The 25996-nt window shown below is 52.9% G+C and overlaps 1 protein-coding gene and 2 long non-coding RNA genes across 8 annotated transcripts in view; 2 read left to right on the plus strand and 1 right to left on the minus strand.

Moving 5' to 3' along the window:
* LOC117285319 overlaps window positions 1-25967 on the plus strand; it is a 60071-nt gene extending 34104 nt beyond the window's left edge. For both annotated transcript variants that reach the window (XR_004516330.1, XR_004516331.1), the window contains exon 3: window positions 25877-25967. This is a non-coding gene — a long non-coding RNA (uncharacterized LOC117285319). The remainder of the gene's footprint in view (window positions 1-25876) is intronic.
* Window positions 151-16334, plus strand: LOC104863764. 3 transcript variants are annotated; one of them, XR_780660.2, is made up of 5 exons: window positions 151-298; window positions 14245-14791; window positions 14911-15111; window positions 15405-15522; window positions 16236-16334. It is a non-coding gene; the product is annotated as an uncharacterized LOC104863764 (long non-coding RNA). The 3 variants fall into 3 exon arrangements; XR_780661.2 differs by lacking the exon at window positions 14911-15111 and having other exon boundaries at window positions 16236-16326; XR_780659.2 differs by lacking the exons at window positions 14245-14791; window positions 14911-15111 and having other exon boundaries at window positions 16236-16323.
* Window positions 1047-25996, minus strand: part of Pax2 (paired box 2) — a 66939-nt gene continuing 41989 nt past the window's right edge. For all 3 annotated transcript variants that reach the window (XM_033761469.1, XM_033761468.1, XM_010626369.3), the window contains 3 exons: window positions 17559-17734; window positions 15510-15636; window positions 1047-2174 (listed from right to left, as the gene is read on the minus strand). In XM_033761469.1, coding sequence (XP_033617360.1) covers window positions 2065-2174; window positions 15510-15636; window positions 17559-17734 — 413 coding nt within the window. In that variant the 3' untranslated portion in view covers window positions 1047-2064. The remainder of the gene's footprint in view (window positions 2175-15509; window positions 15637-17558; window positions 17735-25996) is intronic.

Here is a 25996-nt window from a genome sequence, read left to right on the forward strand (position 1 = left end):
AGGGGCGCGCTAGGAGGAGGCAGGAGGCCTCGCGATCCTCTCCCACCAACGACATTCAGGGACCGTGCGCATCTGGCTCCCCAAGTGGCGCCCACTGGCCACCAGGGAAGGGTGAGTTTTGGTCGGGGCGCCCCCTGCTGCCTTCCGGCCGTGGCTGCCGCGAGCCGGTCAGAGGCGGAGCGACGCACCAGGCGCGCTAGGAGGAGGCAGGAGGCCTCGCGATCCTCTCCCACCAACGACATTCAGGGACCGTGCGCATCTGGCTCCCCAAGTGGCGCCCACTGGCCACCAGGGAAGGGTGAGTTTTGGTCGGGGCGCCCACCCTGCTGCCTCGGGCTCCAAAGGCTTTTGTAGTGGACACTGTAGTTTTAGGAGCCACTGTCTTACGTGGTGGGACGGGGAAGGTGCCCAAGAAAGGCCCTTGGGACACTTTGTCCCAGAAAGTAACGGCATCTTGGTGGCGTGGTGCCAATGCGAGGTGGGTGCTCTGCTGAGACCCTCCCCCTTTCCTCCAGAGTTGGGATACGCGGGCCAAGGGGCAGGGACAACGGAAGCAGGTGGACTGCCCACCGTCGGGAGCGGAGCCCCTGGCCTGAGCCATCGGAAGCTGCCTCCCCCCTCCGGGCAGAAAGACCAGGCCTCAGGGTTTCCCCCTCGCCCTTTCTCCTGTGTGGTGACCCCAGACTGTTTACAGTGATCCCTAACCGCGGGTTAAGTAGAGGAGAAGGGCCCCTCTCGGAGAGGGAGCTGGGTGGGGGTGGGGGTGCAGCCACTGGAAAGCCTGTTTATTGACGAGGAGGGAAAGCATGCGTGCAGCAGGATAATGAGCTTCTGAGCTCAACTGTGACCAAGAGGAACTGAGCTATCTCCTTCCGCATCGCTAATGAAACAAGTGTAATTTCCTCATCAGCACTAGATTCTGTTTAACGACTCCCCCCGTGCCACCATGAGCTCTCTGCGGCTCCCCTCATCCCCACCTCCCTGCAGACTCCCCACACCCACCTCGCTGCTCTGCCCCCTCCCCCAAGACCTCCCGCCTCCACTTGCTCACTGCTGGAACCTTACCCCAAGAGTCGGTCTGTCCCCCAACAATGCTCCTGCCTCTCCAGGTTTGGGCAGGACTCCTTTCACTGACAACCGGCCCTGTTCCTAGCACCCTGCAGCTTCCCGGCTTTGCTTCACTCCCACCCTAAGCTCTCTACCCAGGGCTTTCCCTGGATAGACGCAGCCAATCGCCCTCTTCTGACCTCTCCCTCTGCCCCTACCACGGACAGTTGTACTTCAGGGTCAGGGCACACAAGACCGCCCCTGGGGCAGTGGTTGTAAGCTGGGGTGAGTCTTACCCTCTGTAAGACCAAAAGTTTTTGGGTTTCTGCAGATAGGAACTTCTACTCTTTGGCGTCAGTCTGGGTGAAGGCTAGGACAGCACTACCACCAGCCTCAGGCATCAGCCACTGCTTCCAACTTGCATGACTCGAATCCCATACCTCACAGGCAAGGGGTGGCTCAGGGCCTCGGAAGAGCAGCAAGGGCCTAAGTCCTTAGGAGAGATATGGGGGTGTTCTAGCTCATCTCTCTGAAGCCAACCTCTCTGGCTCCTGCCATAACCTGTCTCGGTTCCTCTTAGGGGCTTCACTCCCTCCTCTCTGGATTGGGTTGGTCCTCCACATTGGTCTTCCCTGTACTTGGTGTGGCCCAGGGTGGCTTTGTCTGGCTGAATGACGTGGCCCTGCAAATGGTTCTTGGCTCCAAGTTTCCATGGAAACCAGGACAGGCTCTTGGAAGTGGAGTCAGCTGGTGGAGGTGGCCATTGCTCCTGGCAGTGGGTGGGTGCTGGGGAGGGGCCTCGATGTATAGTGAAGGGCACTTCCTCAAGCTTCCTGTCTGAGTTGCTCATGAGGAAGGATGAGGGACCACTTGCAGCCTCTAGGCAGAGAGAGGGAGCAAATGACCGAGTTTGGAGAGAGTGGGTGCTGGGTCCCCTCCACCCCAGCCTCGGAGGCAGACCACTCAGAAGCTCATCCACTGTGTCGTTACCCCATCTGTTAGGCAGCTGCAGCATTGTCACCTACCAGGAACCATTCCTGCCAGGGTGGAGGTGGGATAGCTTCCTTGGCCAGTGGGGGGCACATGCGGGGGGTAACCAGGCAGAGTGGTGCTTGCCATGTCACGACCTGGAAGAACACAAGGGAAGGAGTGAGGGCTGGAAGAGGGGCTGCCTCTGCTCACATCAGGACACTTACGGAGAGGAAGGAGCTCTGTGTGCCTGGACAAGTACCTTCGCTGGGTCCCAGCTTGTTGCTAAATGTCTGTGTGTCGATATCAGCTGTGTGCACACACTGCTGTTCTGTGGAGCGGTGTGTCCTGCCTTTGCCCGTGTCTCTGCCTCCGAACCCAGATGGAGGTGGGCGGAGATGACCTGGTTTTACTCCTCCTCTGCAAGATACTCCACTGTGCCTCTCCAGTAGCCAAATGGCCCTCTTGTCATCTCGCTTCTCCCCTCCATAACACCCCATCTTGCCTTCAGGCTCCAAGAACACCTTACCATCACCCCTACAGGGGCCAATGGGCATGTCCTGTCTTCTCCATGTGGAGCTGCAGGTGCTGGGCCTGGCAGGTGTAGAGGGCCGGGACCAGCCAGTGAGTTGTTTTGCTGTTAGTGTTTATAGCATTTAAATGGCAGGAAACCATCCCTGAAGTGAATCAGGAGCTTTGAGCCAACAATGCAGGTGGATCAGATCAAATTCCAGTAAGCAGAATCCACCCTCCCTTCCAGCAGCTGCTGGAATTCTGGAAGGTGGGAGGAAGGACCTTCCTCGCCAGTGACCTGCAGTGGAGGCTCAGTAAGTCAGAGTCGGGGGATGCCCCTAGTCCACAGACACTTTTCCCGGCCCTTGCCTGCCCACAACTGGCTTTCTGTCCTTTCCCGCTCCTCTATTGTTACAAAGGCGATACCACCTCCCTTTGCAATTATGAAGCAGGCTGCGCCCTGTTAATGATAACGTTTGCCCTTTCCCCTCTCCCACACTTGCACGTCGCAGACTATCCCATCCTTTCCTGAGGCCAGTGGGGCCTCTGCAGATTCTCCTCATCCTGGTCACCAGCAGTGCCACCACTCTACCCCTCGAATGCCTCTGTCCAGCCCTGGAAGACAAAGTGGGCTGGAGAAGTTCAAACAACTGAGCACACGGTGCCTGGCTTACTTTCTTTTCCTCAGCTGGGCCCTACCTACTCATCATCCGCAGGACTGTTCCATAGTGCTTTCTTTGCCACTGTCCCCTTCAAGGAAGCGTCACCTCCTACATTCTTGAGATGTGACACATCTGAGTGATTCATCCTTCTCCAAGTGTACAACACAGCTACAGCTGAAGCTTCTGCATTTTCATTAGCTGTCCCGCTGTCACCTCAAACCTGATAGAAATCAAGGTGGATTCATTTCCCCCAGTCATTTCTACCAAGTCGTCTTAAGACTGAAAGACCAGTAACTTTGGAATCCTCAACAGTCTCCCCTCCCCTGAATAAAGCTGGTGTCAGTGTTGTTGATTCTTTCTAGCCGTGTCTGTTACATCTGCCTGGCTTCCATTTCCTTTACCCTTTCATAGCTCAGCACCCAGGCACCTTGCCCTTGGCTTGCCACGAGGGTTTTCCTCTGCCTGAACTTCCTGCCTCTTTCCAACTTTCGTTCATCCCAGATGTGGCTGTTTGGGTAGCTCTTAGCTCTTATCATACCACTTTCCTTTAAAGAGCATCATTGATTCTCCAGAGGCTGTAGTCAGAATCAAACCTCTGCAGACTTGTAGTATTCTACCCACCCAACTTTCTCAGCTGATTCTTACCCTGCCTGCTTTAGTTGACTCTTTATACTGTGTGTTGTCAAAGCTTTCACCATGACCTTTTTCTCCTCTAGCTCAAGCCTCAAATTCTTACTGTCCTACTTACTAGGAAACTTTTCTTTTAAACTTCTATAGCATCTGAGGCACATACGACGCCATTATGTTGCATAATTGGCCTGTTGCTTTGTATCATGACTTGTTTCTTCATAGGCCAGCCAAGGGCAGGACCTGACTCTTGCATAGCAGAGAACGTGGTAGATACTCAATAGATACTTGTTGATTAATTCCCTCTTTCCACTGCATTTACAGCCAATTCCTAATGGGTTATAATTGTTTGTTTGTTTGTTTGTACTGGGAATTGAACTCGGGTCCTTCTGCTTGCAAGGCAGGCCACCGAACTGCTGAGCTAAATTCCCGGCCCTATAATTGGTTTTTTGTTTCATAAATGATCTCCCACAAAACTGGGATGGCATGTAAATGAATCTGCTTTTTCTTTAAAAGCAATTTACATAATACAGTATTTTATGAATTTTTATAGGAAGGCAAAAGATCTACAGTGAAAGACTGCTATGATTCAGTGTTATCGTGCAACAGAATGATTTTCTTCTATAGCTGCCCAATGTAGCTAAAATCTCACATTTCCTAAAACCTAACAAAGTATAACTGCCAAACAAGGATCACTTCTGACTATGAGATGGAAAAACTTGTGGTTTGTTGTCAGTTGTTCTGTTCACTTCTGTAAGTAGAAAGTGCATATTTCTTGATCATCTCTCAGTGTAATGGACCCAAAGTGGGGAATGACAACACTTTTTATTTGAGATGCAGTTCTCACTCGTCTCAGGCTGGCCTCAAACTCTTAAGTTCAAGTGAGCCTCCTACCTCACTTGACTGGGACTTCAGGGATGTACGATGGTACACAGCTCTATAAATTTCTAGGGAGATCAACAATATAACACTTACTGGTCCAAAAACGCCCAAGACAGAGGAAATTTGGGGAAGATGTAGAGGTTTTGAGGCTAGACAGACAGATCTAGAAGCCAAGTTCTTCCTGGCTCTGGTCTTAACTACAAAGCAGTCAGGAAAAGAAGTGTGACTTTTTTTCTTAAAAACAGAAAATTAAATGCATCTGAATTCTAGTTTTTAGAAGCATGGCTCCCTTAACCCTTTGCTCAAGAATCCCTCATAATCTAAGTTTTTTTCCCCTCACAAAATTGCCCCTCTAGCTTCAGGAGAAAAAAAGAAAGGCTGGGAAACTAGAAAGCTATATGCAGCTAACCTGGTGGCCTTCCTCTGGCAGTGCCCACTGGAATAACTTCCTCTCTTGCAAAATGGTATGGCCAGCTTCCAGCAGGTAGAAACCTTTGCATGCTGAAAGTCATTCACTGAATGGTTGACTGGAAGGCACATTTCCAAACAAACTGAATCTGGGAAGCACCATATGCCAGTTTTTTTTTTTTTTTTAAATGAGGGAGAAGAGTCCGTGATGAGGAAGAAGCAGTTGAACTTCTAGGGTCTGGTACACAGCTGTGCTCCCTTCTGCAACATCAGTGTCACCACAAAGATGATCCGCTCAGGCCCCCTGAGCAGACAAAGGTGCGAGCCACTGCATACAAAACACTCTCAGTGGCTTCATTAGTATACAGGTGACACCTGAAGAGCAGGGGAGACCTGACCAAGAATATTCGCCAGAGCCATGTATTCTTCTGGAACACCATTGTCAATAATGGAAAACGCATACTGCAGGAAGTTTTCACATTATTAAGATGGTCATTCCATTTGCCCAGCAGCATTCTTTGAGGAAGCCTCCTTTGGTGAGGGAACTTGAGTGGGCAGTGGGACCTGTGCAGGGAGCAGTCAACAGAGCACTGGGTGTGAGGTACAGGATGGACGGCCAGGGGTGGACTCTCAGACTGTAAGCTGGCACAGCCGCCTCCTTTACACAAGCGAGCCAAAGCACAACGGCAGAACGCCACATGGAAGAATGCATCAGTTATAAGATATGTGCCATCCAGAAGAACACAGCAAGCACTAAAGTATCGGCTCTGCTTACCGACAATGCCAGGAACATGAAAACAGCACCAGGAATCACAAATGGATAAAAACTCACAATGAGAGGATGGGCATTTCCTGTTGCTGCTTGGATTCTAAGGTTACAAAAGCTTTTAAAGAGAGCAGAGCCTTCCAATGTAAAAACATTAGATTTATTCAGTTAATGTCCTGTTTTAGAGGTGAGGAAGTGAAGGCTCAGAGAGGCACAGTGCCTTTCCTGTGGCTACAGGGCGAGCACGCGATCAAGCTGGAGTCAGACGGCCTGTGTACACCACATTGCCGTTAGTGACAGCACGGAGCCAGATAGTGCACGGCAGAGCCCAAGAAAAAGAAAAGGAGTCAGCCAACTGGCAAAATTGTACACCATCTCACTGCTGCTAAGTTGAGACCAAAAAGACACAAAGAATAAATGGACACGGAAGGTCGGTAATAAAACTCCATGGTGTGGAATATTAATCTCCTTTGAGAGTTCTCTAAAAAACAAAGAAGCACTTCAAGGAAAAGTAGTGGTTGAGAAGCTTAAAGTGCTCAGAAGTGTGGGAAGCACTGTACTTGACGAGAATGCCTTCTCAGTTCAACTGCAGAAGTCCCTGAAGACCCTAAAGCCAATTTCTGCAGCAGCCGCTGCATCTGAGTCAGACAGTGCACTTTTGTCAGACATTCCTTAGCAAATGGGCCAGAGCAAATCAGCTGTTTTGGAGAATCTAAGTACAGCCTCTGAAGTACACAGAAAGGCAAAGTGAGACACTTTTCATTAAGAAATTGGAAAACTGTAGTCCTTAGATAATTTGCTACTTTAATCATCAGGCATGTGATCCCAGCGCAGAGCTGCTTCTCCCTTCCCCTTGCTGAGCACCTACTATGTGCTAGGCAATGTCCTTACTATGTTATATGTATTATTTAATGCTTATAAAAACTCTGTGATGTTGACCTGTTTGTTTTTTGATATGGAGATTGAACTCAGGACCTTGTGTTTGCAAAGCAGGCGGTAGAACCACTGAGCTAAATCACTGGCCTATGTTGACTTGTTTTTAATCTCTGTCTCATAAGAAACTGAAACTCCAAGGAGCTAAGTATTATGTCCGAGATTTCACAGTGATTAGGTGGCAGCACCTGACTACAGAACAAACTACAGTTGGGAATGATCTTGGAATGATGTTCTCAAATATTGTACAGCTAGAAAACAGATCAGTATTTGGTCCAGGCAAGTAACCTGGGTCATGTTAAGCTACTGCATCTTGTGGCTACTTGTTTCTTGTGTTTCGGCTTCCTTTTCTACATGGGGGTTTTAATTTGGGGTCATTGGTCCAATAGGATCACAAAGGTGCATTTTAGGGGTCCATAGAAAGCCAGACATAAACAGTTATAGATACTCTATAGGCAGTTCTTTCTGGGTGGGTGGTATATGGCTTCTGTTATTTTTAAAGTATTCATGACTCAAAAATTAATAACCAGTGCTTATAAAAACCAAAAGGACTTCTATTCTTTGGCAAAGGACATTGATTTGTTTGCAACTACTTAAATAATATCAGTAAACCAGGGCATACAGGTTACAGCAAAATAAGGACTGGGGGTGTTGCTCAGGAGCACTTGCCCAGCATGCACCAGGCCTGGAGTTCAACCCCCAGTACCTTGAAAAGGAAACCAACAAAGCAGCAGAAAGTGAAGCATAGCAGGGAACGCTATCCCAAGTTTGGGAAGACGCCAGCATTCCGGGGACTTAGCTCAGTAGTGCCGCCACCTGCCTTGTGAGCGCAAGGACCGGAGTTCGATCCCCAGGACCAAAACAAAACAAAAACCAAAAAACAAAGGAAACTTCCCAAGAAGCAGAAACTGCTGCTAGTGATGGCCTCAGCAATAAGACTTATTAGACACAGATTTATACAGCAAAACTTATACCCAATGAGTTCAGAGATACATTGCCTCGGAATCTTTCTCTGAAAATGAGCACTTTTGCTATACACTTGACACTGTGGAGGACCCTAAGGCCAGAAAACATAACTCTTGCTTTACTATCCTGTCCTCAGGTTTTGTCTGCTTCTCATAAGGTGGTGAAAATGAAGACGTTAGATTGTTTTTCAAGATTTGCAGTCTGCTTCCATTTGACACAAGCATTTATAACACAGGAATATAGTTATTGAATTTAGTAATTACTGGTTAAATATACTCTATATTTGCATTTATATACCAGTTATGATCCCTTTATGACCAATCCCAGTTACACAATAAAGTAACAATCTTTGAATCTTTGGATCAAAGAATCGGGAAAGAGTTTTTAAACTTTTCATTTGGTTTGTTGTTTCCCAGGATTCTAAGTACCCTCGGAGTTTGTCCTCTGGGGCACAAGCGCCTGTGTGAGGAAACCCCAGCCCTGTTGCTGTCTTGGGTGGACACAGAGCCTGGGGTTTTCCTGCTCCCGGTTCCAGCAGAGGGGGCTGTGCCTACAGCTCAGGGTGGCTGCTCCAGCTGATTGGGCCGCCCACTAATAGCTGGACCTGTAGTCCCTCGGGTGTCCAAGATAGGGATGTACCCATATCTGCATGGCATCAGTAAAATCTGCTCAACTGCCAAACAGCTGGACACAGCCAGTCGTGCCGTCTGCTCCCTCCCCTCCCCAGCGTGTGACCCTCATAAGGCTGAGAGTGTGCTGGCCCAGGGCCCACAGGAGGACCACAGATGGGAGTGGTGGTCTCAGTCCTGGGGAAAGACTAGGGGAGAACTATTTTCAGATGGCTGAACAGGAGCATGGCTCCCTCATTTATAGAGGAGACTGAGGCTTAGGGAGAGCAGAAGAAACCTCCAGCACTCTGCTCAGCTCACTTCCTGGTGATGCCTTTTTCTGGGTTCATCAGCAAGTTGCAAAGGAAGAGTAGAGCTGGGCAGGTGCTGGTACTGGGGGACTGAGACCAGGCTCAGCAGGGACTGAGTGCATGAGAGACCCTCATGCTGGGTGGGCAGAGGTTAAGCCTGTTTGCACAGTTTCCTGATACTCCAGGTCTCCCAGTTCCTCTCTGGCTTTATTTTGTTTTCTGAGAGCACTGAATTGTCAACTCTAATCCTTCTGAAAGCACAGCGTTTTTTCAGGCGCTCTGTGTAAGTGAAACCCTAATCCCGAGGAAAACGGCCACTTAAGCTGCTGGGGCATTAGGCTGCTCTCGGAGCTGCTGCAGGATTTCCTTCCTCCCCACCTGCCAGCCCAGCCGCCACCCCACCACCACCACCCGCCACTGCCACCGCCATGGGGAGGAAAGGGGAGGATTCCAGGCTGAAGGCAAGCCAAGCCCTCTCAGAAGTGACAATAGTGTCAGAGCTGCCTCCCAAAGCTCAGGGCTACAAAAGCACTGGCTCATTTGCCCTAAGGCTATGATAAGGTGGTGGTAGGGGATTATGATCTCCCAGGGGAAGCAGGAGGGGGTTTTCCTGTCAAATTGGGGGTGGCTCTAGGGGAAACAGGTTTTCAGGTCTTGCCTAGGTGGCTGTCAAGCCTCAGACATTTCCAAGCCCTTGGTCCCACCCAGTAGGTACCTGTAAGAGTCACTTGGGACCACTATTAAGAACTTCTAGTTGTTCCGAAAAGGCTAGGTTGACAAATGTGGTTTCCTTAGACATCCTTTTCGCTGTAGAAAGTACCAAATAATGCAGGAAAAAAGCACAGTGTTGAGGGATCCCATCTTGGAGAGTTCCTCTTTGGGACACCCTAAGCATCTCTACAGGTCTGCAGCAGCTAGCCAGTTCCTTTCCAACTAGCAGGTCATGAAAGCAGTGTCCAGTGTGCTCAACTAGGCAAGCCTTTGTTAGCCTCAGCTGGCTACTACAGGTGATTGCAGTAAACACTGCTGATTACTTGAAAATATTTTTACTCAGATTTGGACCGGCCTCTGTCCCTGACCCCTAAGTGGACAGAGACCGTACTGTGCAGGAACAACGGCAGCCCACTTGGTACGCCCAAACCCAGCCTCTTGGATGTCACCACTAGAGGCAGAGATGACGGGAGGGGATGCAAGAAAGGCCCACGGTACGGGCCAGTTTAGGATCTGCTTACAACACCGCAGAGCTACATCTCCACTAAGATGCCCCACATCCTTCACACCTGCCGGCAGCCTCCTGAGGAGGTCAGCACAGACCTGGACTTGCTCAGAGTTGGCTGGTCTCTCCGATCCCTGGAGTTGGTGAGGCCCCTCCCCTTTCAGCCCTTCCCTCAGAGGTGGACTGGATACAGGAGGAGAAGAGCTGGACGTGACTCCCTAGTCTTCAGGCCTGGGCACCGGCATATCTGTCAATGTCTCATTGCTATGGTAATGCCCTGTAATTAAATCAGAGGGTTCAGGGACCAAAAGTCCTTGGGGGAGGTGGCTGGAGGCCTTGGGATATCTGCAGGAGCCTATTTTGGGGGCCTTTTCAGCATACATGAAAGACCCAGGGCTTGTGGATGCGGAGGAGAAGCCATCTGGCTCGAATGGGCTTCTACTATAAAGCACCCCCTGAGTAGTCACAGGCCCTCACCCTCTCCTTTCAAGGTTGGAGAAGAATTCTGATGTCTGTACCCTAAATTCCTCCAGCTAATCAGGGGCTTTGAGCCAACAGACAAGACTGGGAGACTCCCAGCCTCCTTCAGAAACATTTCTTGGCCTTTATTGCCCTCTCCTCCCCCAGGGGCAAGCCAAAGGCTAAGTGTTTTATGGAGGGAAGTGTAGTTGCCTTGGAAGGGGTTGTTAACTACAGGAAAGAGGCGGTCCCTGGAGGTCCTCAGGACTCCCCAGTTGGAGGAGGTTTCCCAGGGTCTGCACTCTGGCTGTTAAGACCACTTTGCTGTCCACCATGGAGGTGGGCAAGAAGACCAAGGTGCTGAGAGGTGACACCCTCTTTCCCAAGCTGAGCCCACACTGCTCTCCTTGGCGCCCAGAGGCCCTGCCCTGCTGCTCAGCTGTGCACTTAGGCTCCCTGGCCTCCAGACCTCTGAGCAGACTTATTCCAGGAGGGGACCGGCACCTGCAGCCTTGGACATTTACCCTTGGGCAGCACCCACAGCTCCTTTGGGCCTTATTAAAGCTTCCACCAGAGCTGCAATTTCTAAGCATCAAGGCAAGTTTCTCCCAGGGATTTGAATGAAACTGCTTGCTAGGGTCCTTGTCCACAGCTCCCCGGTGTTCACATGTTTTCTACCCCGACAAGGTGGGATTCTCTACTAGGACTCAGCAGTCTGCTCTCCTTTCTGAGCTGCCTGAGGCTCAGCTCTCTCAGGGGCTCTAGACTCTAAAACAATAAGCTGAGAGTATGGTCTTCATTCTTTGCCTCTTTTTTATGTCTGTTACCCCACAATTTGCTGTGGTGAGGAAGCAGCCCTGGGAATCTGCATCTGTGCTAAAGATGAAACTGTTACTTCTCGTTGATTTGCTTAGAATATCAAACATGCTTATTTTACAGTTGCTTTTAGATTATTCTGCGATCTCTGATTCTTGGGGTTGTTAATTGTCCTACATATTGCTTCTGCTAACTCTTCTTCATGACGGTTCCTAGTTACACGAAATGTGTAACCTTTAAGGTAAGTTCATCTTTAATGGTGGTCCTGTGGATTGCTTGTGGCCTGGATTGTAGACGGTCTCTACAGAGAAGGTTTGGTACTGTTCGGGGGCGGGGAGGCTGAGTGGGTCACTGTCTTGGTCAATTGCTGTGTAAATTCCTGACTTGGGCTTCCCGCAACACACTTGCGGTGTGAATGTGGACTCTGATTCCAGGTTAAGCCAGAGGTCTTCATTTCTCTTGCTGTCTGGGCCAGTGGAATGAGCCTGTGTGCTTCCGGTTCCTTGGAGGTGTGGACCCTGGTTTTATGCAGGGAAGTACTCAGTCTATCTTCCTTCCTTTCGTGAGCTCAGGCCATCTTGTCTGGTGTCTCTCACGTGCTCCTCTGGCTCTGACTTTGCCTTTATTTCTTGTAGGAGAGGGGGAGGTTTGGCTATGTATCGACAACTTTTGCTGTTCTATTTTATCCAGCTACATTTGCTACAGTTAGCCTGCCTTGTTTCTGGACGCCAATCTCCTACCCCTCATTACCTCTGCACACCGAAGCGAGGGTGGCCCTTGCAGCACTTGCCAGTGCCCACTAGAGGCCAGTGATGCCCGCTCTGTGCCCGGCTCTGGGACAGGTGTGTCCTGGCTTCTAAAGAGAGCACAGGCTGTGCAATCCCTGACTTCTTCAGTTCTCACTTGACCCATCTGGCCTCTGGCATAGGGAGCCTGCCCTCTCCTCAGGCTGGTCTTTCATCAAGCCAAAGAACTCTCCAAAGCATCTCCAGTGACTTTGGGGATCCTGAAGTCAGTCTCACTTTCTCCACCCAGATCAGTGTCACCCAGGGGCTCTGCAGGCTCCCCAGTAGCTGCAGCCCGGCTAGGCCCAGGGAGGGGGGCAAGGTGAGGGAGCCACGCGAGGAGGGACTGTTGTTTCTCCCAGTGATGGGCATTTCAGGAATGCAGACTCCAGCATACAGCTGCTGCCAGAGCCTGCACTGTCCAGGCCATGACCAGAGAGCCCTGGAGCTGCTGAGGGGTTGGTGATGGGCCCCTGTGGGTCCACAGGAGAGGTACAAAGGTGCTGAGAGGCAGCCGCAGAAGCCAACCTGAGAAAACCGGGGGACCCGAGTACCCCGGCCCATTCTCTCGTCTGGAGGGTTCCTTTCTCCTTATCACGTAAGGAGGGACTCGGCTCCGTTCCAGACCAGCAGCCTAGAGCAGTGGGCTGGAGAGAAGAGATGCCACGGAGCTGGAGCAGCCCAGTGGCAGAAGGGAGAGTGGGTGATAAATTTAAATAACCAGCTTGACTTGGCAGGTTGCTGAGTTGTGATGCAGTGAAATTAAAAATCTCGGCAAACTTGCAAACACCACCAAGAATAATCTGTGTCTCGCTTTGGTTCCATGGAAGAAGGGGGTGTGGGGAGGCTCTGGGGCTGAGCCTTGGCCTCTGGCAGCCACCCTTGCTTTCAGTATGATTAGCTGTGTCCTGGCCCGCTGGCCCCCGCTCCCCTCTCCACACAATAGCCCCGGCGCCTCTCTCCTCTCAGTCCTGACCTTGTGGAACAGCTGCATCAAGTGGCTGGTGAAGTTTGAAATCAGCCTCCAGTGCCAGGAGATGGCAGGAATATTAATAAGGTCTGGCTCTGCAAGGTGGGCTAGGGCCTCCTCGGACAGCTTCTTCAGGACCCGCCCTGCAGGGGTAAAGCCTCTGGGGCCTGTCCCTGGGGAGGAGCTGGGCTGGGTGTCTACCATGTGGGGATGAAAAGAGTTCCTGTTATGTGTGGCATCCCAAGCCACACTGCTGGCAAGGGGTGACCTTGCTGTCCTCCCATTCTTACGGCCACCTGCCCACAGTCACCTACCTACCAGGAAAGACCTCCTCTTTTCTTTCTCCACCAAAGTTCTTGACGTTCTCCAACGAAACAAGTTGCTAATGCATCTTGGGGAATCTCTACAAACACTCCAAAGCGGCTCCAGACCTCAGCTAAGCTTGGAACCTAGTTTTCTCAGATGCCAACATTGCTCCAGAAGAATACCCGCAAAGTCCATCTCTCCTGGATGTTCCTATGTCCTGTGCGTTGGTACCCAGAGTGCTAGGGGCCCTATGAAGACTGCAGGCAGGGCCCGTTTCTCACCTTGACAGTACCTCCAGCAAATTTGGTTTGTCCCCAAGATAAAGTCAGGAATCATTCATCTTTAATAGATTATGCAAATTAGGAGGACATAAAATCAACAACGATCAATAGCTGTGGCCGTTTAATTGCCAGCAAAAACATTTTAAGAGTGAGCATAATCTGCAGCCCTTTCTCGGGTAATGGCACTATTAATCCGAACATTAGATCTCGGCCCTAACTGAGGAAAACCTGTTCCTTACCCCTCCCCTCCCCCACCCCTCCACACACTTCTCTCTTTTTGGTAATTTCCAGTTTCTGAGCGAGTTTCCCCGTCATTACCACTGGTGAACAGCTCCGAATGTTAATGGTTCTGCTTTTGTTACTCCTCGCTTGATTGAAATGTCGCATACAGATTGAGATGTTAGTGCTAACTTGCCACCTGGGAATGTCAAGCTGGGTCTGAAATGAACTTTTCTCACACTTGGATCCAGATGGATCAGCCGGAGATGTTCCCAGGCTGAGCTGGGACCGTTCCAGGGCCATGGGGCGGGGGGAGGCGGGTGGGGGCTGCCCAAGGTGGAGGCACTTTTGTATGGCAGCCCCAGTGTGCTCTGCGGCAGGGGCCCTCACCCAAGGCTCCACATCGCCACCCCCAGGAAGTCCTTGCCTGTGGATGTGGGCTGGAGCACCAGGCAGTACCACGGAACTGGAGAGAAGTTTCTTGTGCTCTCTCTAACCAGGTGCCTGGAAGTGACCACTGGGCCTCTCCACAGACGAGGCCTGGGGGCCTGGCCTGGTCCAAGAGCTCTGAGGACAGCTACAGGGTGCTCCTGTCCAAGGCCAATTGATCTAGGCTGTGTCCCACACAAAGGCATCGCTCCCAAGCCCAGTCAGCTCTCCAGCGCTTCCAGAACTCAGCTCCAGGGTCCCTGCCAAAGACTGGCCCTCTCTGTCTGCCAACTCCGTCCTCAGGAGCACGGGCTCCCTTCCCCACTAGGAGGCTGGTGCTTACTCCAAGCCCATCCCAGCCTGAGCCGTGTCCAGATCAGCTCCAGGTCACAACCAGCCCTGTCCTGTGCCGCCCTGTCCTGTGCGGCCCTGCCCGCTCCCTGTCTTTGGCGCTGGCTGTGTTGCTGACCGGCTGTGGTCCTGCTGCCAGGTCCCCAGGCTGCCTCTGCTCATGCCGCAGTGATGCCTCAGTGTCTCCCAATCCCCACAGAGACCCTTCTCAATCATCCTGCCTCCCAAGGAACAAACACCACGTTGGCTTAATGTCTCCAGAATTAGGTGAATCTTAGCAACACCTTGATGTGTGTCTCCCTCTTGGGCAATCTCCTGGCCTGGAAACCCTTCTACGGCGCCTTCTGCAGCCTGCAGCTCTGTGACCATGAGCCCTTCCTGCATAGCTACTCCAGCTGCCCCAGCGACTCTTGACTCATGGGAGCTCCTGGGCATCGGAGCTGCTACATTTGACCCTAGCTGGCCTTGAAACCCAGCCTTGGTCTAACGACTTCTAGCAGCAAGAAGAGGCTGCAGCGACTGTGCTCCAGCAGAGAGCCAGTGCCAAGACCTCAAGCCCAAAGCCACAGTCACCTCTGCTGCCCAGAGTGAGAGGAAAGGGTTCCCCGGGAGCCTTGGGGTGTCGGCGCACGAGGGTGGACACTGGCCTCCCGGCCTACTTGCCCTCTGCATTCTTTGGCACCCGTCGTAACTAACGGCACATCAGGGAGGGAAGCCAAAAGGCAGAGGACAAGCAGGAGGACAGGCAACGGCCAGACAGCTCCCCAGCTTCCACCTTTCCAGGCTGAAGCTCAGATCCTCTGTCCCCAGTGTTTTCTTCCCACATCCATTCACGAAGTACCCTGGATTTTAGAGGCCCACTCTCAATCTCTCTCTGCAGATGTCACGGCAGGCAGGGGCCTGCTTGTCACACCGGGCCCCAGATGGCACAGCTGAGGTCAACTGACTGCAGGCGGTGACCCCACCCTCCTGGCAGCCCCCTTACCGGTCACGACAGGGTACGTCTGTGTGCCTGACACGTTGCTGCCCAGATCCGGGTTGGTGGATGCAGACAGACCTGATTTGACTTCATCAAGCCCAGGGGTCAGTGCTGGGAGGGAGTACTCATTCCCCTGTGAGGGCAGAGAAAAGAGAGCTCTCTGTCAATGTGCACACAGAGAAAGGGCTTGGTGTGCAGATGGAGAGGAGGAACAGGGCGGTCCGGACGGGGTGGGGTGGAAGGGGGCGATCGGGAGAGACAGGGTTTTGTGCATGCAGGGCAGACCTGATGTGGTGAGGCAGAGATGCAGTTTACACGTCGTGGAGTCCCCAGGACCTGTACCTGTCTGTAGCACCTCCTGCCTAAGCAGCTCCAGGGGAGCCTAGCCCTGGAGCTCCTCTTGTGAGAGGTGCTGGGTATTCAGGTGTCCTCGGGATGGGGAGCCCTCTGGGGGGTTGGACGTCACTAAGGTGGCAGAGGCAGTAGCTGGGGGAAGGGCCTATGGGGCCTCCAGCCTGGCACGGCTGGGCTGGCTGATCGGGTATGAGCGCCCCCTTTATAAAACAAACAAAGAGAGCCTCACGGGCCCCTCGCTCTCTGCCTGTGCACTGGGGTATGAAATTGGGGAGGGGGAGAGTCCACATGGCTAACAGAAGGGTGGGAGGGGGCCAGTCATTGACTCTGAAAGGGTGTCCTGCCCGAAACACTCCGGTAATTGCCTTTTTATTGCAGCCACCGCCAAGCCAGACCCCGGAGCCGGGCAGGCCAGGAGCCTACATAAAGCAGGAAAAGTTGCTCTGATTAATATTACCTTAAATTAAAACTGATTTTCTGCTCTTTCGGGTCCGTTTTTTTCCCTTCCGCTTCCTGGCCCCCCCAGAGGACCCCTCCCCTCCCTGGCTGGATGGGATTGCCTCGTCATTTCCAATTCCTTCTCGTATTGATCTTCCTGTAGAAATCAGTTTTGTAATTAGCTGCAAATTAGGCCTTCTACTGGGGGTGAAGCTGCCCCCTGATTTATCACCAGAGTAATTCGCTGTGATCGGAGAGAAATTAAAATGAACTCAATTAGGCTTTGGATTTGCTTTATGGGCCCTGCTCTGAGTTTCAGGGGGAAAAATGACTGTGCTGGTGTTTAATAGTCTAATGAAAGTAAATAAAGGTTATTCATTGTAATACAGCCAGGGACTCGGGAGGGTGCACTGAGCCGCCCGCCTCGGCCAGCTCCTCCTTTGTTGGTTTATGGCTCAGGGCACCTTAAAAAGACTTTTGATTTTTGTTTTATGAAGACAAACAGCTTATGGGATAAAAGGACGGGCGGGGAGAGAGACAGTGGCTAGGAGCTGCTGAGTCTCAGAGCAGAGCTGTGCTGTGTGGAGCCTGAGGGGCCTCGCCGGTGTGCACGTGTGTGCATGCGCTGAGCTGCAGGTGAGCATGGCCAAGGCCACGTGCATGGGGGACGGCAGTGCTCCCGGGGCGGTGTGTGGGGGCCGCCCTGGTGGCAGTGGACGCAGGTCCTGGAGCGGTGCTGACCCGGGCAGCGCACCCTCCTGGCTTCATGGAGAGGCTGGGCGCGGTGGTGAGGGTTGTGGGGTGGTGACCGGGTGTGGAAGGCGAGCGGCTGCAAACACGCTCCTGCGGTGTGCGGAAGTCTGGTCACACTCATGGCCAGGTGGAGGGAGGGGCAGGGGCAGGCAGGGCAGCCTGTTCTGAGGCTGCGTGGGAGGAGCACCCCACGCACACTCTGCAGGATGGGATGTGGCAGGAGGACATCCCCAGGTGGTCAGAATGGCAGAGTGCGAAGGGACCTGACGACCTGGGTCCGAAGCCTTTCTAGAGACCCGAGGCTCCAGAAGCCTGGCTTATCCTCGCCGTCCCCTTGCCCCCAGAACTCACGTCTAATTCTGGTTGCCACAGTACTTTTGCAGAACTGTAGGCCTGGCACGAGCATGCGTCGCGCACCGACACCCAGCACCAGCGGGGGCTGTGTGTGTCCTCGGCTGCGGGAGGCCTCCTCTCCCCACCCCTCACTGCTGAGCAGGGCCTCCGCCTCACCTGTTCTGATTTGATGTGCTCTGATGCCTGGAAGACATCAGGGTAGGACGGGCGCTCAAAGACTCGATCCAGAGCCTCCAGCTGCTGCTGGGTGAAGGTGTCAGCTCGCAAGTGCTTCCTCAAACTGTCCACACCACTCTGGGAGTCGCCATTGGGGACTGAGCCCTCTGACACATCTGGGGAGCACATGGACACCCGGGCATTAGCAGAGGTGCGAAGAGGGAACAGAGGGAGGGGTCTGGCTCTGGCCTCTGCCTGGACCCCCTCCTTGAAGCTGCAGGCTGCCTCGGAGAGTTGGCTGGGAAGCCAGAGCCCTGAAGGAGCCAGCCAGGGGAGGAAGGGGCACAGTGTGGGGCAGGAAGCCTGAGAAGAGGTGGAGCCAGACAACTCCCTGGGGCTGCCTCCAAGGAGCTGTCTCCCAGGTCCACTGCAGCCCAGGCTGGATGAGCCAGCCTGGACGAGGGGCTGGGCTCCCAGCCTGCAGAGGACAGGATGTGGCTCCAAGCTGAGAATCATCAGCCCATGGGGTGAGTGCAGTAATTAACTGTCCCCTGGCAGTGGGGAGGGCTTGTCTCAGAGGTGGGCTGAGAGCACCCATGTGGCACACGGCAGGGAGCCCTGCTCCCCGGATCTCTGGCTCAGGCCTCTGTGCTGAGCCCACTGCTCTGTCCCCTGCCCCTGCTGTGGGTTTCCGTAAGGAGCTGAGCCCTGCACTGGGAAGCATGGGCCTGGCGGTGCCCTGCTAGTGCCCACTCCCTTGGGCTGCTGCCAACCCTGTCTCGAGGTCAGGCTCTGTCCTGGCACCCTCTCTACACCGCTACCCCTGCTCGCATCTCACCGACTCCCAGCTTCAGGGCCCTTGGAGCCTCAGAGAGTATGGGAGGCAAAGAGCCAGGTGCTGCCTCTCCCGGAGCCCTTACCCTGCCGCGCTCCGGCCCCAGCCCCAGCGCGTCACTCCTTGGCTTCCCTCAGCCCAAAACCAGCTGGCGAGCCTTGGGCCCGGGGCAGCCATGCTGCAGCCAGTGCTCCTCTGGGACTGTTATATATATCAGTTTATAGGTGATTATACGATATGATATAATCAATATTGCATTATATACAGTAACACCATACAGTATCATTTGGGAGACCATAGAAAATATTACATATTGATTAACCTCATCCTGCAGCCATCCACCCTCGTGGGCCTCCCGGGTAGAGCACAGGGCTCTGCTTTCCTCAAGAGACTCTGTTTCTCTCCCATACTCTGCAAAGGCAGGGAGGTGAAGCAAGTGTGTGTGTGGTGGGGCAGGGTCAAGTCTGAGGCGGGAGCAGGTGGTCTGAGAGGTAGCCTCCAGGAAGTCGTGCATTCCTGTGGACACGGAACCAGGTGCCAGTGTAAAGTTCCGGAATACTTTCCAGTCTTAGGGTGTAGGCATCCTGTAGTGAGGTCCCTGCCGGCGAGATACTGGGGTATGGTGCATTTTTTTCCTCTTGTGTGAGTGCTCTCACACAAGGGACCGCGTGTGCTTGTATGACAGAGCAGGAACCTTTCTGAAAGGGCATGTCCGTGTGTATGACTGCACGCTGGCTGGGGCCTGTGTCCCCAAGCTTCTTGTGACTGCTTCTCTCTCCAGGATGTGTCACCCTGATTTCACTCCTGGTAGCTCTCGAGCCTCTCTTCCTGCAGCCCTTACTTCTTAGGGAAGCCCTGTTATTAGGGCTGGGGGAGGCATCCGGGGTCTTTGTGCACGGTCACTGAATGTCACCAAATGGGTCCTGGGAGGGAATGTGCATTTGTCTGTAGATGGGTGTTCATACACGCCGGTCCCGGTATGTGAATGCATTTGCGTGGCGGGCTCCCATCATGCCTCTGTGCGTGTGTGTGTGTGTGTGTGTGTGTGTGTGTGCGCGCGCGCGCCCGCGCGCCCGCGCACGTGGGGGGGCTGAACTGAGGCTTTGTCCTCAGGTCACTGGCTGGAGGAGTCTCTTTGCCTTCATTTATTCAGGGGCCCTTCAGATCTTGACAAATCTGTCACTCTAAATTTGCGAGAGATTATGGTGCTCTCTCCCCAGACCGCAGAGAGGTGATATATGATATCTGCTGCCCCTATTGATTGCCTGATCTGGTGGCAGAGGCCGGCGAAATGAACTTGAAATGAACATCATGCCTCAACTCATTGTGCGTATAATACACTACTTAATCCCACATTTTTCAGCCGCTATGGAATTCAATTGATCAATCATGTTCCACTGATAGTACTGTTTTAGGGGTTATTGCTCCTCCCTCCACTCGCTGACCTTTTTATTTATTTATTTTTTTGTACACTCGGCCCTGGTGGTGAGCCAGGTTCCAGAGGCAGCCTGGAGAGGAGGGCGGGAGGAAGCCTGCTACTGGAAGCCCTGGCCGCGGGAGGCGGAGACTGGGAGGGGAGACAGAGGAAGGGGGTGCGGACAGCCAGAACCTCCCAGGTAGGAGGAGGGCTGAGGAGCTCCCGGAGGGCAAGGAAGGCTGTGGACCACGGTCACAGGTCACACCCACCACAGAGGTCAGAGGACCACAGAGCAGGGTACAGGGGCAGAAGGGGGCAGGGTGCTAGTGGTGGGGACAGGAAAGCACCCCTTCCCCAGACTCTGCAGCCACAGGTCTCACAGGCTGCCCCTTGTCTCTCGCCAGAGGAGGGGTGGTGAGGGGAGAGGGCAGGCCGGAAAGAGGGGGTTTGTCAGAGGTTCTGGGTGGGAAGGGGCCAGGAGAAACTTCTGGAAGGAGGAAGCCAGGGAGCAGAGGAAAGGCAAACACGGAGCCGAGGAGCCAGGCAGGCATTGACGTCCCGTGGACAGGGGTCATAGCTGACACCTCTCTGTAACTCCAGGGCCAGGCATGGCACACAGGGGTTGTCCAATAAGCGACTGATGAGTGAACAAGACTCTCCTCAGTGGGTTCATAATCAGACCCCAGGCGGAGATTTTGGAACTTTGTACCAGATCGGCCTAGACCTCGACCTCTCGTCAGGTGGGTCTCTAACAGCGCCCTGTGTCCCTGGACGCCCTTCTCATCTTAAGCAACCCCATCCTGCCCACCTTTGGGGCCTCAAGTCAACAAACACAGGTGGCTGTATTCCCGCTGAGGATGGGACCCAGACCTTGAGCCGCACAGCTGCCATCCCAACCAGATGGCGGAGGCTTCTCGGGGACGGGGCCCACAGTCCCTGAGGTTCTGGTCTTTCTGCAACAATTCCCATTCCCAGTATGCTTTCCCGTGCTCAGGCCATGCTGCCAGGTTGAGTTCTGAAGTCGTGGCTGCCGTACGCATAGTAAGGGTGACTGCCACCCAGGGACGGGACAGCTGGGTGCCAGTCTAGCAGTCTTATCTCCGGAGGACCCTGCTCTGCTCGCCTCTGCCCCCTGCCCAGCTACCCGGGTGGCATACAAGTATTAAGAGCGCCTTACACGCCACTGCTATACTTCTGATTTCATTTAAGCCTTCCGACAACTCTACGAGGTAAGTACAGATACCCAGTTTAAGATAAGAAAACGGAGGCAGAGAGTTTGAGGAGCTTATCCAAGGCTGTGCAGCTAGTGAGTGAGAGCCCGAAGTGGAACCCAGGTCTGCCTGCCTCCAGAGACTCCTAATTTACTTCACCGTGCTGCCGAGGGGCACCCCCCAGATCTCTGCCTTACACCCTCCCTGGTGGCAGCGGAACCCCAAGGCACAGGCGCTGCTGTGTGAAGCCGCCCCCATGGCTCTGGGAAGTCTGGTGCAGATTCTCCCTGTGACAGGGGATACTAGCTGGCTGGGTGGAGAGGAGGGTGAGCTCCTTGGCCTGGGGTCACAGGGTGGCACCACTCAGGATGAGGCCACCGCACAGGCTGTGTCCACTGCAGTCTACACTCGAGAAGGACAAGTCCCACAAGCCCTTTTCTGGAACAGAAGAGGACATCCGCTCATCAAACAAACTTTAACATATATTCTCTCAAGGGAAATAAAGCTCATGTCTTCCCTACCTACTTCATGTCTGCGTAATGCCCAACATGAAGGTTTCGTAGTTCTGAGGTCACCTGGGTTTCCCAGCCACTGTCCGAGGGAAGCTGGAGTTAAGATGCCCTGCACTGGAGAGGACACAGGCTTAGAGCCACTGAGGTGTGGGGACTGGCTGTAAAATACTCAGTAAACAGCTGTGGACTGAGCCAAAGGACAGTGGCACTACCCACTCAGCCCACCTCCAGGGGCTGGGGCCCCGGCTACTGTGCAAACAGGAGCCCTAAAAGCAAGGGCCATCTTGACTGGAAAGACAGCCACCAACATGGTGACTGTGGTTACTTCCCAGTTGTAGGTGATTTTTATTTTCTCCAAGTCTTTCCATATTGCCCAGGCTTTGTGCAGCACAAATGTGCTACTTACAGAGTCACTATTAAAAATGCCTAAGGGTTGGTGGAACACAGTGATATGATGCATGCTTGGCACACTGAAAGCCTGGGGTTCAATTCCTAGCATCCTTAACAAAAAGAAAAGGAACACAAAAGCCTTTTTCTCCTGAGCAGAAAGATCTCATCTTGCTCCCTCAGCTCTGCTGCTCCCTCAGCCCCGCTGCCCTCCATCGGCCCCTGGGGCAGAGCCTCGCCACACATCCCTCACCCCAGGCAGAGCCCCTGCACCTCTGTCCTGAAGGTCTAAGCTCAGGAGCCTGGGGAGGCGAGGTCAGTGGACGCCACATCTGGAGTCCAGGCTAGGCACCAGGGACAGCAGTGCGTTCTTTCTCATGTGTCTGCATTCTAGCTCAACTCCCAGAGTGGTCCCTGCAAAGGTTAAGAGGTACACGGGGATCGTGGAATGTTCAGAAGGTAGACAGGGATGGAGATACAGAAGGAACCGATACTGTTTCCTTGGTCAGAAAACATAAGGCTCTTCAAAGTCTGCAAAATCAGGATGCGACAAGAGAGGGAGTTGGGTTAGGCATCCGAGAAGAATTTTTTTAAATGTGGCAAAAACCTATAATAATTTCTGTGTTCTAAGTCCCAGTACAAATATCCAGATTGCTTCAGTGTTCTAAACCCAAATACAAATATTCACAAATATCCCCAATGTCTATGGAGAAACTGACACTATCAGGGTTTCAACTGCACTTATTAAATCTGTTAACTTTCCGAGGCCCTTTCATTACCATTATCATTATTATTGTTAAGGTTACTGGGGATTAAACCCAGATGTTCACACTGACCCACCCCCTGCCCCGTTTATTATGGAGACAGGGTCTTGCTAAGTCACTAAGTGCCCAGGCTGGGCTTGAACTTGCGATCTTCCTGCCTCAGCCTCCCAGGGTGCTAGGATTACAGGCATATACAGTGCGGTACTTATAAGTACTCTTCTCATTTGTGAGATGAGGAAATAGTCTTGGAGAGGCAAAATTACTTGCTCAACAGCCACAGCTTGGGTCTACACTAAGTGAAGTCCCTCTGTGTTGATTCAGTCTGCCTTCGTCCCATCGCGCCGGCCCCACGGCCACCGTTAGCTGCCCAAGTCCCAGGCAGGCTCGGTACCTCACACGCTGCCCTGCCCAGGCCTCCTGCATCGGAGAGACACCATTAGCTCATTTTGCAAAGGAGACAAGCTCAGGGGCGTGCAAAGCACTTGCAAGATCACACTGCTGGCAGGAAGCAATCTCGGGGAAAGCAAATCTTCAGCCGCACACAGAAAATGACCTAACAAAGTGGTGTGGGAAGGAATGGGAACAGCATGGTGGACGTGGGGACAGGGACTGGGCTGGGGGCTGTGCCACCCCCTCTCGGAAGGCTTCGCCCCTGCTGCCCCCGAGTCTCCGCGGCTGCCCGCTGTTGCAGTTCCAAACTCAATCGTTCTCCCTGGTGCTGAGGCAAATGCAGTCATTAATTACCTTCTATCGGCTGGGCTGCGTTCAGAAGGCGATCGATATCCCCGCTTGTCATGCAGGGCAGCGGTCTGTGCAGCCCCGGCCCCGCCCCCACCCCCACACGCAGCAGCGGCCAGGCTGCAGGTCTGGGCTGCCACCCTGGCCTCTGGCTGGTTGGGGACGGGGTGAGGCTCTGGATGCTGAGAGGTGAACGGGCTCGGGTGCCTTGCAGAGGGGCAAAGGATCACTGATGAGACGGGAAGAGGAAGGGGCAGCAGGTCGCAAGGAGGAAAAAAGAGAGGGCACGAGGGGTAGACGGGAAGAGGAAGGGGCAGCAGGTCGCAAGGAGGAAAAAAGAGAGGGAGCACGAGGGGATGAGGAGGCGGGGACAGGGGAAGGGACGGAGAAAAGATGGGAGGAAGGGGACGTGGGGAGTGTGGCTGAGGGGAAGAAAGAGGCAGCAAAGGAAGAGTGAGGCGGCAGGGCAAGGGCCCAGGGTCCAGCTAGGGACCCGTGTGGAGCACTGCCTGGCCACCGTGAGATGACCTCGGTGCCTCCGCCTCTGGGCCTGGCCTGCCCGTGAGCCCTCGGCCAGTCTTGGTGGGAACCCAGAGCTTTGGCTCTGGGCAAGACCAAGTCCGCCCAGCCTGCCAGTCTGGCAAATACCCGCCATCCTCGAAGCCCACGTTCTAAACGCCCACTGAGTCCCTCACAGGGTCTGCCCACTTGCCTGACCTCACACACCGGCCTCTGGGACCCTTGCAGGGCTGTCTCCTGGGTTAAACCCTAATTCAGCCGCTCACTTCTGTATGCCTGTGGACAAGTCCCGCGCACTTCTCCAGAGTGAACTCCCTCAGACAGACGCAACATGGCTACTGGCAATATTATAAATCTCTCCTTTCTCTGTTCCAGCAGCCATCTATCCAAACCTCGATTGTAGGAACAACAGTGACTGAAACAGACCCGGTTCCTAGTATGGTACCAGACACCGCGCTTACCACACACACACTGATTTTAATGGCAAAATAGCAGCTGACATTTATCAGGCACTTACTATGTATCACGCATTCGTGTAAGAATCTTACATATGTGAAGTCATTTAATTTTCACAAGAAACATGAGCAGGAAGCTTCTCCTGTCATCCCTGTGTCGTGGAGGAGGACATGGAAGAGCAGGGGCTGAGGGACACGCCCGAGGGCACACAGACGCACTGGATGGGTGACGGGACCACAGCCAAGCCCAGGCAATCCGCTTCTCACATCACCTGGGGCAGCTGAGGCCTGGCGCATACAACTTGCCCGAAGCTACGAACTACAGCCAGTAAGCGACATAGCCAGGTACCAACCCTAGACGAGTGGTAGTTATTTCTTAATGTTTTCTTTATTAAATGGAGAATTTGTGGGCAGGGACTCCCATGTTTCTCATCTGTAAACCCAGCATGGAGCCTCACACATGGTAGGTGGCTGCAGATGTTGGCTGGTTCGCTGAACAGAATTCTAAAAGCAAAGACTGATACATTCTTAGCTTGCCTTGCTCAACTTTTTGTCTTTTAGAAGGAAAAAGCAGCAGATTCAGTGTCGTGCACATTTTATAGCTGGAAAGCATCTCGGAACTAATTTAATCTGATTCTCTTAGAAATTTAAAGTTAAAGCAAAAATAGTACCAAATCAAACCAAACACGGGCTCCAGGTGGTTAGTTAATGCTCTGTCATGGAGCTGGTGCTGCTGGGACGAGGACTGAGGAGTCCTTTCCACGACTGCAAGTTGCTTACTTCTGACCAAGAAAGAAAACAGAGAAAGGTCATGTGGGGCTGTGTGGAGAGGGCGACCACGTCTGGAGCTGACCTGAGGAAGGGCTTTCGGAGGGCACTGTCGAGAAGTGACCGAGGGAGGCAAACCAGGCCTATGAGGGAAAGAGGGGCCCGGAAGCCTACAGCAAGAGTCTAACAGGAGCACAGGGACAGGGGCTTTAGCAGGAAACGCTGCCTCAGGAGCTCCCAGAATCAACCTGACTCTGCAAAGCAAGTGGGAGCAGAGGGACGGGAAGAGAAGACATTTAAGGAAAATCACCCTGTTTCACACGGCTAAGCTTTAAAATATGATGAGCCTGGATTTTAAAAGGACATGTACACCAAACAGTGGAAGATTATGCAGCCATTAAAAAATCATGTTTTCAAAGACTATGTAATGATATGTGAAAATGGTCCTATATACTGTTAAGAGAAAATAGCGGACACACAGCTGTATGTACAATATCATTCCAATTTTGATTAAAAATTACATATATAAAGTTATGCATACACAGGAAAAAAGACTAGAAAAAACATCAAATTTCAATGGTAGCTATCTCTTAGTGATGAAATTATGGATTTTTTAGAAATGTATTGTCTCTTCCAAATATTTTATAGTGACCATATAATGCACTTACGATCAGATGCAAGTCCTATCTATCTATATCTGTATTTCATAAAGGACACAGGGCAGATGGAAGGAGCGATCACGAGCAAGAACATGGATAAGAAAGCAATGTGAGCCCACCAAGAGGACAAAGTCTCATCGGAGCAAGCAGAGACAACAAAAGGGCCTTGGTCA

This window comes from Fukomys damarensis, unplaced genomic scaffold, assembly GCF_012274545.1.
Source record: "Fukomys damarensis isolate Sample0158 unplaced genomic scaffold, DMR_v1.0_HiC HiC_scaffold_8, whole genome shotgun sequence".
Classification (NCBI taxonomy): domain Eukaryota; kingdom Metazoa; phylum Chordata; class Mammalia; order Rodentia; family Bathyergidae; genus Fukomys; species Fukomys damarensis.